Here is a 12102-nt window from a genome sequence, read left to right as displayed (position 1 = left end):
CCACTTTCCAAAGTGGCTGCAATGGAGCGCTACCTTCTCAACATCTTCTCCAGCACATGACATCTCTCACTATTTGTAGTTCTTTAGTGATGTCCTAGATCTAAAGCCAAGAGAAAGGAAAGCTTGTCCATACAAAGCTCATGACCGTTTACAGTACCATTATTCATAATAACCACAGAGGAGAAACCACAAAGTGCTCGCCATGTAATGAATTAACATGTACAATAGACTGTACCCATTGTTCAACAGTAAGAATGAGCGAAAAATGGGCATACACAACCAGGATGAGCCTTGAATATATGCTGCATGGAAGAAGCTATACTACGTTCCATTTAGTCACGCGAAATGACCATAACAGGCCAGTCCATAGAGGTAAGAATTTGTTTTCAGGGCTTGGAGGAGAGGCTGGGGAGTGAAGCTAATAGGTACAGGATTCCAGTAGAGGGGCAATTAACGTATTCTACAGTTAGTAGTGGTTCTGTACAACTTTAGGAATACTCTAAGAAAGAGATGGCTCAGAGGTTAAGAGCACTGGCTCTTCTTCCAAAAGTCCTGAGTTCAATTCCCAGCAACCACATGGTGGCTCACAATCATCTATAATGAGATCTGGTGCCCTCTTCTGGCCTGCTGGCTCACACACAGGCAGAATACTCTTTAAAAAAAAAAAAAAAGAATACTCTAAAAACTTGTAAATAGTATGTTTTGAAAGGCATACTTTGTGGGGTAAAGATGAGATTCTAATAAAGCTATTATTTTTGACAAAGATGTCCCAATATTGCATTGGGCAGACTGGGAAATCCCATCTTTGTCTCATCTTCCTAGCACTATGGTTAGAGTCACCATGCATTAGAAAGGAAGGAGAGCCATGTGAGGGTGTAAATATCCCATGCCAGAACAAGCCCAGCATCCCACCAGCCTTCCCCTTGTTGCCTCCGTGATGGAAGCCTCACCAAGGGCACATATGTGAGAGCAGGCTAGAGGAGTGGTGTGTGAGGCTCTGAGCACATTTTCAGCTGAGACGTGTGGAAGAGCAATGCTGTGTGCATTACACAGTCAGCCATGGCTTTGCAGGCTTTCAGAGAACTACCCTGAGAACACTTTGACTATTTCCCAATGCTAGGTGAGGATCCAAACATGTCACCCTGTTTGCTTGGTGTCTGCTGCCTTTAGCCCAGTCTCCTGTGCACGATTCATTTCTTTTCTCAACACTAGGGAAGGGATTGTTTGTTTGTTTTTGTTGTTTAGTTTTTTTGAGAAAGGGGGTCTCTACATAACCCTGGCTGTCCTAGAACCCACTACATAGACCTAGATGGCCTCAAACTCATAGAGATCTGCCTATCCTTGCCTCCCAAGGGTTGGGATTAAAGGCAGATGCCCAGCTGTCTGTCTAACCTCTTTATTCTCTGACTGGCCATTGAATGTCCTTAATTGTACAAAGTAAACTCTACATGTATCTCATTTGTTGGGATACTGGGAGAATTGTCGTGATTTTTCAGATTTTATTTTGAATTACATGTGTGGGTGTGTGCACATGAGTACAGATTCGCTGGAGGCTAGAAGACAGTGTCAGATCCACTGGAGTTACAGGTGATTTCAAGCTGCCTGATGTGGGTACTGGAATTGAACTCGAGTCTTCTGCCAGAGCAGCACCTGCCTGTAACCGCGGAGCCGTCTCTCCAGGCCCCGCTTCATTCTCATTGTAACACGCGTGAGGTGCTCACTGAGTGACGTGGGATTAGATGAGGGAGTAAACTGGTAGGTTGTACATGCTTATAAAGTTCTTGCTGCCAGTCTGTGACCCTTGGTTGGAGATTTTTTCTCTCATCTTTTTACACACACACACACACACACACACACACACGCCTAGCATTTACAATTGAATTCTATCCCATCACCCTGTAGACACGCAGTCAGATTAAATCCTGGTTCTGTTTCTTTGTCTGCAGGTACCAAAGGCTTAGAATGCTCTCCTTCCACTCCCACCATGAACTCCTACTTTTACAAGTTCATGATCAACCTTCTGCAGACGTTCAGCAGTGAACGGAAGCTCCTGGAAGCCAGAGGCCCATTCATCATCAGGTCAGCCCTGTATGCCACAGCTTTGACTCACTGTACATGGTGGCAAAGTGGCCGGCCACCTGCTTTCCTTTCTCTGTCCCTGCTTTCCCTGGCCTTTGCACTGATCTTACAAGAAATGAAGAATGCTCTTCCCTCACTAGATTGCGGTGCTCCCAACAGGAAGCAGGTAGTCCTTGGCATTTCTTTAAAAACTGGTTAAGTGTTTACTTCTTGAAAGTGTTTACCCTTCTGGCAAAACATCCTCTCCATAAGTGCCATCCTTGTTCTTTTGAAGAAGAAAGTACGTGAGCCAGACAGGACAGGACCGGGGCTGGAGCCTAGCTACTAGCGTAGGATTTGGCAAGTTCAGTGAAGCTAGGTTCTTTAGTTAACTGAACCCAGCCCTGTACAAGCCTTCGAACTGTCATCCCCTGCATGGGGCTCTCTTGGTCTTGTCTTTGGCGTTAGAGAGCAGCATCACCAGTGTTCGATGTTGTGTTCAGGCTAGTGAAAGCTAGATCACAGGTGGAAATTCCTGCAGGCTTCCCAACACAGCCAAGTGGAAGAACTTTCCAGAATGGTCCAAATGGCCCTAGATGCACTACAGTAGTAGATCTTAGATCTTCTTATTGGGCTTGGGGGCAGACTGTTGGTATGACCACACGGTGGAAGCACTGGGAAGTCCCAGCAGAGCCTCAGTTTACCCAGAACTTGAAGGCAGCAATGGACTGAAGAGTCCGTTTTGCTGTCAACCTGAACACAAGTCGAATGGGGCCCAGAGATCCGTTCTCCTCATCCACTGGGGACTCGGTTTATAGCCAGCATGGCAATCACTTGCTGTTCCAGAGCTTAGTCCCCTCAAGAACTATGCCGAGTTCTGTCTGAGAGGGCGTCAAGGCCAGCCTCCAAACCAGGAGATGAGACAAGACAGGGGAGAAAGGGAGAAGAGGGAACTTGAAGAAGAGGCCTGCCTGCCGGGGGAAGGCAAACACAGGCTAGTCTAAGATCAGAAGATGGGCTTGAAGACGCCCTGAGAACTAGGCCAAAGGACTGCGTCATGAGAAAGGACAGAAAGAATAGTAGGCCCACAGCAGGAGGAAGGGGCGTCTGATGTCTGACATCCCGAAAGGGTTTTCTGTGCTGTGGGAACGGCTGTCGTCCCTCAGCACTACAGGCATTTGAAGCCGTGTAATTCTTTGTAGTAGAGCTGTAGGATGGTTAATTACCATCCCACCTCTACCCACCAGGGGCTGGGCAGGTGGCTCAGCTGTAGAGCATCTGCCCAGTGTGCACGAGGCCCAAGATCACACCAGTTGAGAACTACTGTTACCTAGAGATGGCTGAAGTGGCAGGAGCAGTACCACTAGTCAGACCCTTGGCCCCATTGGCCAAATAAGGAAGATCACTATGGTTTTCTTCCCACGGAGTTGAACAGTTCCAGTTAAGCAGATACGACACAAGGGGTCCACGCAATTCAGAACAGTAGAATGCCCTCACATGAGTGGCAGTTAATTTCATGTGGTTTTCCAGGCTGCAAAGGTGTTAGCACTCTTGATGAGCAATCCTCATCTGGTAGACTCCATAAGCCAGTGATAAAGAGGGCTTTGGAAAAGGTAGGGGTAGTAGCTTTCTCTCTGGGGGACAAGGCTGCCCTGGGTTCTCCATGCCTTCGTAGCTGTAGCCTGGGGCCTTGGAATGGGAACTCAAAATGGTACCCAGCATCCCAGACTGTACAGAGCAGTAATATAGGTGGCATGGACACGCTTGGGCCTCTTCCCTACTTGAGACTCCAGGCAGCTGGTAGCCAGGCCACTACCGTGCTTCTGTTCACAGACTTCGGGCCAGTAAGACTTTGCTGTCTTCTTGGTATCCCCTTAGTGATAAGAATTCTCATTTTAGCTTAAGGGAGACTGTGCTTAAGTATCAGAGTGCCAACTAGGATTGCTTGGAGCTGGGCTGCAAACCCCTCACTCTGCTAATTCAGCATGCACTCCATTGTCCCTCTCAGATAGGTGACAGCTTGGAACCTCAAGGACTCCTGAACAGCAGCATGCTGGGGAACCTAGAGCCAGGACTGCCTGGACCCAGCTCCTCAGAGGGCTCTAGCAGTGCATGTGGGCCATCCCTCCTCATCCTCTGGGGACTTGGATGTCCAGCATGGCAGTCACTTGCTGTTCCAGAGCACAGACCCCTCAAGAACTATGCTGAGCAGGCCAGGCCTCACGCCACCCAGCCCAGCCACAGAGGGTCTCTTAGCCCTGGGCACTGGCACAACAATCCTTGACTAAGGTCTCTCCGTGACCTTCGCTGTAGCCATCCTGCTTGTCCGTCACCATGCCCCAAAAGCAGCCCTTGGTTCCCTGAGAACCTGCGCCCTTCCAAGCCAGTGCCCGCCTGTCTCAGATGCCCAGTGCGGGCTCTGAAGGTACACAGGTCAGTGTCTGGCATCACAGACGCACAGCTCCCTCCTGCTTCCAGCATTGCACAAGAGACTAAGGCCTTCAGTGAGGTGGGAATTGGCTGCCATCTGCATCTTCATTTTATATAGCTCCTTGCTGCTGATAGCTCTAAAGAGGGAACACACTAGAACTGGGTATTGTGATTCACAGCTACTATCCCAGCACTGCGGAAGCTGAGGTAAGAGAATGGCTGTGAGTTCAAGGCCAGCCGAGGCTACATAGTGACCCAAGCAAGCCTGAGCTACACTGGCTCCATCAGTTAAGTGCATGCTGCACAAGCACAAGGACTTGAGTTCATATCCCCAAAGCCTACGTAAAAAATAGGGCATGGCAATGTGTGCCTGTAAGTCTAGCATTTGGTGTCGGGGATAGATAGCTTTCTGAAACTCATTGGCTATCTGGCCTAGCTGAATTGATAAACTTCAGGTTCAGCGAGAGACCCTGTGCCAATGAATGGGTGGATGGATGGATAAATCTGAAGAGCACACAAGAAAAGACAGTGGATATTGACCTCAGGCCTCCTCTTGTCAAAGAAAGAACAGCATGAAGAGCATCTAATGGCACACACACTAATGGAGCCACAGGCCTGGTGAGGAACACAATAGATGGTTTCTTAACCCCCTCCTTCAGCTGTTGAGTTGCTCCTCTCAGTCCCTAATTCTGCACGCTGAGAAAGGTGAAAGGTTGTTCCTGTAAACAAGTTAGAAGCCATCCTTTGTGCAGTAGTGTGTTTAGGGCCCAGGACAGCTGTCATTTGTGGGAAATCAAAAGCATCCAGAGCTCTGGAAAACAAGTATCTGCTGGGTTCTCAGCACTAACAGAGAGTCTCCTCACCCCTCACTGTTTCCCAGAGTGTATCTTGATACAGAACTAGAGTCAGGAGTGGAAGACCAGATCTCCAGCCTGGCCTGTGTCCACCCAGCTCCTTACCTTATGAGCATAGTCATTTAGACCATGAGTTAAGACAGAGGGAGCCAGTGGCAGCAAGCCCCCATCTTCAGCCAGCCTCACAGGCCCACACCCAGGTGGAGGCCCTTCCCTTGGTTTGCTTGTAGGGAAGTTGAGGCCCAGCCTACAGCTGGAAGAAGATGGCATACTTGGGGCAGGGTACCCCAAACTTACCCACACACCCTCAAAGCCTAAGGAAGTGTATAGCTTTTAGAGTAAGGCTTAGGTTCTGTTTTAGGGTTACTATTGCTGCAATGAAACACCATGACCAAAAGCAATGAGGGAGGAAAGGGTTTATTTCGGTTTACACTTCTATATCGCTACTCATCATCAAAAGTAATCAGAGCAGGAACTGAAACAGGACAGGAACCTGGAGGCAGGGGCTGATGCAGAGGCCATGGTGGGGTGCTGCCTATTGGCTTGTTTCACATGGCTTGCTTAACCTGCTTTCTTATAGAACCCAGGACCACCAGGCCCTTTGGTGGCCAACCCACAATGGGCTGGACCCTCTCCCATCAATCACTGTTAGGAAAATGCCCTACAGGCTTGCCTACAGCCCACTCTTACAAAGGCATTTTCTCATTTAAGTTCCCTCCTCTCAGATGACTCTAGCTTGTGTTAAGTTGACATAAAAACCAGCCTGCTGGCACAGGTTTGAATCCCAGTTTCTCTCAGTTGTAATGTTCTAGCCATGTGACAGGCTTTCAGGTCCTAAAACTCCCTCTGTAGACCATGCTGGCCTCTAACTCTCAGATACCCACCTGCCTCTACCTCCTGCGTGCTGTGATTAAAGGCGCGCGCCACCTCCACCCGGCTAAAACACAAATGCTAACAGCGCCTACCTAGCCATTCTATGATGCGATTGACTCGGCTCCTATGGGTTCCAGCCCCAGTGCTGGTGTGTGTGATAAAAGAGAACTGCTCTCCAGACCCTGACACGAGTTTGGCCTGCACTACCCCTGTTGGTCTGTGGAGAACGGGAACAGGCTTCATGGAGGGTGGGATAATTGAGCCTTGTGTCCTGAAAGCTAGCTTTGCTGCCCCAGTACCCAGGACACACACCAGCACCCAGCACGGCCCCACTAAACCAACTCTGCCTAAAGTAGGTGTTGGTGTGCATTGCTGGCCTCCAGTCCCTTCCCACCCTCCATGCTAATGCTAGCTAAACAAGCCCAGGCCTTGTCTGCCCATGAACCACCCCACTTATACACAGGAGAAAGGGAAAGGAGGGGGAAAAGCTAGCCTCTTTGATAAGCTGTGATATGAACTCCGGCGTAACCCAACAGCTGTGATCTTTACAAGCCCGCTTCTGTGCTGGGAAGTAGCAAGTCTGAAGACACTCCACTCTGCCTGCCAACAGGGCCTCTGGCCAGCATCCTTTGGCTCCATCCACTGTGCGTTTTCCCCTCCTCTTCCTCCCTGCTGCCTTGCAAAGAGCACTTGCCAGAGAATGCTTTCATTTTTAACAAGCCACTGTGCTGTGAATGCAAGGTCTGCAGCTTGACCGCCCAGTTGATGGTAGATGAGTCTCAAGCACCCTCCCGGGGATAGGAGCACTCATTCCTAGGATGAGGCGGGTATCTGGAGAGGATGAGCCAAGTAAGAAAGGAGCACAGTCATGGGACGTGCTTCCAAGACCCCAGCCCAGAGACACCCAGCATGAGGCTTCCTTCTGGCCCTGCTTTCCCCACCCTATGCAGATAGGCACAGCATCCCCTCCCAAGCAACCCTTAACACAGGCCCCTATTAATTAGTACTGCCTCCCCTCGTGCCCTGGGTTTGCCTGTGAGCTCCATGTCATAAAGAGGGTCATGGGTGGAGTGGAGAATTGCTTGGCTACTGAGGTAGGTGGTAGAGCCGGACAGAGACTAGGAGGGAAGGTGTCAGAAGCTCTTTGCTTCCATAATTGAGAAATTCCACCAAGCAGTCCATGTGGGTTAACACCCCCCTTTCCAAGCCCAATTCCCTCATACCCTCAAGATCGTTGAAGCATTTCCCCAGTCTCTGGAGTCCCTTTTCCTGGAGAGGCCCTCCCCTTCAGCCTATGAGTCTTTGTAGTTGCCATCTCACCTGTTGGGGGCAGAGGCAGGTTCCAAAAGCCCACTGTGCTATGCTAACAGAAAGCAAAGTGAAGTGTTAAAACCCACTGTCTTGATTTAACTGGCATTTCAGAAAGCCATGCTTGGCTCCCGTGTCCCTGCCTCCAAGAGTGGTCTAAGGACGCGGTCAACTCTCTCCCTGTTGCCCTTTAAAGGATTGCCTTCATTTGCTCAAAACAAAAATAAGTTGCCGCAGTAAACACACACCAATCTGAGTCTGCGTGCCAGAAAAGATCCTAATCCTCCTATTGGGGTTGCAAGTGGGATTTGATCTTTTATTAGTTTGCAGCCATATTGATTGGGTCCCCAGCTGAGGGAGGAGACAGGACATTGAACAAAACTGGATGAAAACCCGTAATGTCTGGCACCTGCTCAGAAGAACTGTCTCTTCTTGCCAGCTTTAATTAACGTCGACCCAGCTCCTTGTATGAGTCTTCCAGAGCTTTCCTCATTTGCTCCCCCCACCACCACCTGACCTTGGAGCTGGCGAAGTGGTGTTCTTGTTTTGGGGACCGTGTAGGAGAAGATCTAACAGGAGACAGTGGAAGTGGTACACAGACCCAGGACACAGAAAGGTAAAAAGGTGTGCTCCTAAGGGACAAAATCAGGTCCCCTGATTCAGGACAAGTGACTAGCCTCCCAGCCTAGAAACTCTGCAGCTGGGGCCATCCTGCTCCTCCAAGCATCCCATGCCCGGCATACCCGCTGGCACTCCCTGTGAGAAGGCTGTCTTTTCTTTGGAAAATGGAAACCACATGTGACAGGCCTTGTGAGGCCAGGCTGCGATTCATTAGTTCCTCCTAGGGACTGTGGGAGGAGCAGAGCACTGGCCAGGGGGAGCCTGGGACTTCAAAGAGCAGCACCCCCACGTCCTCTGAGCAAGGCTGTGTGTGTAGAGGTTAAAGAGTACAGGTGAACAGGCACAGGGTGGCCATGTGTCCTTCAGGGTAAACTTTGTTACCACAGCCCAGGTGCCAAGCTCCCCCTAAGCCAACTTATGCCACAGTTTCCAGGAGGCCTTGGTAAAATAGGAAGATTTGAGTAGCAAATTGGTGGGAAAGGTGCTCAATTTAGAGGCCCCTCCAGGGGTGTACAGTGTTGAGGTCCTCTCCACAGGGCTGTGGCACCTGCTTGGCCCATGTCCAGCCTCCCACACAGCACCGACTTTATAGTCCATACACCTGAGATCACAGCCCAGGCAGCTGTCAGGACTGGGGTGATTATAAAGTGGTTTTCAGGGGCTGAAAACTTGATAACGAATTTCAGTCTGAAGCTTGTGAGCTTGTTTCCAGATGGACTTAGAAAACTCTTTGGATCTGCTTAGACTTTACCTGAGTGTGCCAGGAAACTCACGAAGTTTTGACATTGGTAACTCAGACAGCTTAGTGAATTAGCAAGCAGCTAAGCGTGTATCCTCATGTAGAATCTTAAAACAAAAGTGGCAACAGGTTTGGGATTAGCCCCTGGAAGGCATGTTGCGTCCTCCTGCCTTCCTCTGCATGAAAGCCAGGACAGACAAGTGGGGTTCGTAGTTTCCACGTACTTGTAAACTCGTGGAAAGACAGCTCTGGATGCATCCTGTCTCTGCCCACTGTGTGGTGCGGTCCTCAGGAAGCCTGCCTTTTCTCCTGCCATCAGGCCGCACACAGTTCCTGGGGCTGCCTTGAGACAGGCTCTTAAGAGGCCCCCTTCTTATCCCCCACATGATCGCCGTTAGCACGTAGGCATAGCACAGAGCCCTGCGCATCCTGGGCCCTGAATTAGCAGGGGTTCTCTCCTGCACATGTGCAGTGAAAGGCCTCCAGATCAGCTGCCCCTTGCAGAAAAGGAGGGGCCCCATCTTGGAGCATGGGTGATGATAGCCCTTAGAGGGGCTTGGCTTGGGGTATTGGTGGTGCCAAACCCTGCCTCAGACAGTAACCATAGAAGGCAGTCCACAGGGAAGGTTAGGCCAAGTGCCTCTTCATAATGCAGGCTGAGAATGCCTGTTAAAGAGACCCTTGGGATCTGAAGTGGACAACGGAACTTTCTGTGGAGTTGATTGCCTCAGCCCTCTGGCGATTGTAGGCTTTTGGTCTGTTATTTTTATCATCATCTTTTTCCTTTCTTTTTTTTTTCCTAATGTCCCTATCACAGCAGAGCATTTACCCAACCTCTTTCACTCTCAGACTTGGGCTATGATCTGCAGGAGTATGTACCTGCAGAGTATGTAGAATTGAGGTTTCTCCCCAGATGTAGGAACTCGTGTACCACTGCCAGGGTAGCGAGACATGTTCGGAACACCAGCCATGAACACTGGCAGGCAAGCTCACAGGTCCCGTGCTGCTGCCATGCTCCCACCAGGGGCTTTTATTCAGCCTTCAGAGCGCAGAGGGCTCACCTGGACGGACCCAGAGAAGTTGTTCCTCCCAAAGATGTGCAGTGGCTGCCCCACATAGTAGGCAAAGCAGACCTGAAAGCCCACACAGGGCCAGACTCCGTATCAGCTAGACTCCCTTTCACAGAACAGGGCATTCTTCTTGGAGAACTCCACCGGGATCCTGGGAGGAGCTTAGCTCTCATTCAGAAGCAACTGTGTTCTCTGCTCTGGTAGGGGCACCCCCCTTGTGCCCCACGTTATCAGCCTGTTACAGACCAGTCCACATAGAGGCCTCTCCTACCATTACCACCTTCCTGCTCTTCTTTATCTTGCTTGGCTCTATTGGCTGCCATCCTCTCAGGCAGAAGTAAACCGCTCAGTTGATCTGTGTGTCTCTCCCAGCCTGTCTCGTAGGTCCCCAGCCTTCCACACTGCCCCACTCCACTCCCTGGCTTTTGACAGTGAGTTTCTCTTGGTCAGACTCTCCCTGACTGTTGCTGAAGGGGACACACCTCATCTCTTCCTCCAGGGTCATTCATTTTCGCCTGCCTTATCATGGTTGCTTGAGTCCTCCGCATTGGCCCTTCTCATTTGAGGTGGATTCAAGGGCATCTGGTCAGCTTCTTTTTCTAGGTCCCCATCAATTACACATTGGGTATGCTTTGAGCCTGGGCTCTCACTCTTGCCTTCCAGATGCTGCCTTTTTTTTTTTTTTAATATATTTTTTATGTGCAATGATGTTTTGCCTGCATGTATGTCTGTGTGAGGGTGTCAGATCTTAGAGTTACAGACAGTTGTCAGCTGCCATGTGGGTGCTGGGTGTGAACCTGGGTCCTTTGGAAGAGCAGTCAGTGCTCTTAACCACTGGGCTATCTCTCCAGGCCGCCAGATGCTGCTTTTTAAGAGCCAATTTTCTATCTTTCTCCATAGCCCGAGCCCAGCTGCAGTCACATCCCAGCTCCATCCATACTTGTATCTAGTCTTCACCTTCAGCCTTGTCAGTAAATTCATAGCCTCAGGCAGGTTTTTCTTCCGCCAGACCACTGTATGCCGAGCCAGTCCTGAGAATGCCCAGCCATTCTTGCTGCCCCAAAGAATATGATTTGGAGACTCCATCCTGTGCCAAGAAGTTCCAACTTGATTTCAGCTTCGTTTTGCTATTTCTGGTAAAGCCACCTCCCTTTTGTAACCACACTTTTGCCTCAGTTCTGTGGGTTGGTCTTTCTTGCTCTCCTGCCTGCGTAAGAGCCTTCCCTTTCTTTGTTCTGTGATGCCTTTTGTGAGTGTAGATTTAAAATATATATGTACCACTGAAAGTACAGGAGCCAGACACGTGGCACATGCCTGTAATCTAGTATTCAGGAGGCTGAAGCAGGAGGAGTTTGAGGCCAAGACCAGCCTGGGCTACATAGAGAAACCCTGTCTCAAACACAGGAAGTGCGTAAGCTGTGAGTGTATTGTGGCTCAGCTAATATTTACTAGTTGTCCCATGCGTGCAGTGAGCATTCAGAAAAGGAAAAGAACCCTCTGGCACTGGCCAGACCCTTTGTGTGTTTTACAAGAATCTGCCTCCCTGCTCTCACCCAAGTAGCCCCTCCCAACTCCCTGGAGGTTCTGAACATCACTTACAGTTTTTCTCTTAAAAAACCCGGCTTCTCTTGGTCACACTGGGATTGTGCAGTTCCTGTCTTGGCTGTAGTAGGGTCTTCCATAGGGTCTTCCTCTGTGAAGATGCCATAATTGATTATATCCTCATACTGACGGGCATATAGGGTCTTTCAGACAGCATGATTCTGAATAATGCTGCTGTGGGTGTGTGTCCCTGTATGTGTCTTTTGAGGAACATATAGACAGACACATACACACACATATTCTTGTTGGGTTTACACCTAGGAATTATGGGACAGCACATGGATGTACATTCTAGGAGATGCTCTGCAGAGTGCTAGCACCCTCTCTCTCCAACCAGCAAGATAGTCATCAGTCTCTGGTTCTACTGTTCTGGTACGTTTGAACTCTGTCACATTCCCCTAAACACTGATGGGGCTGAGCAACTTCTCACCGCTGATTTGCCCCCTGGACATCCTCCCATAGTGAGCCTGCTCCTGTCACTCTTCCATTAGTTTTGCAGTATTTTTCGTCTTGATTTGTGGAACGGTCTCTGTATGCTCTGAACCCA

General features: G+C 49.8%; 1 protein-coding gene across 1 annotated transcript in view; it reads left to right on the top strand.

The window, feature by feature from the left end:
• The window catches only part of VAC14 (VAC14 component of PIKFYVE complex), a 107717-nt gene that overhangs the window by 66560 nt on the left and 29055 nt on the right, over positions 1–12102 (top strand). The window contains exon 14 of the mRNA XM_084756664.1: positions 1947–2079. Coding sequence (XP_084612790.1) covers positions 1947–2079 — 133 coding nt within the window. The remainder of the gene's footprint in view (positions 1–1946; positions 2080–12102) is intronic.

Source organism: Acomys minous (genome assembly GCF_964271855.1).
Source record: "Acomys minous genome assembly, chromosome: 14".
Taxonomy (NCBI): domain Eukaryota; kingdom Metazoa; phylum Chordata; class Mammalia; order Rodentia; family Muridae; genus Acomys; species Acomys minous.
Note: the sequence above shows the minus strand (reverse complement) of the source record. Positions and strands in the feature narration are given on the sequence as shown.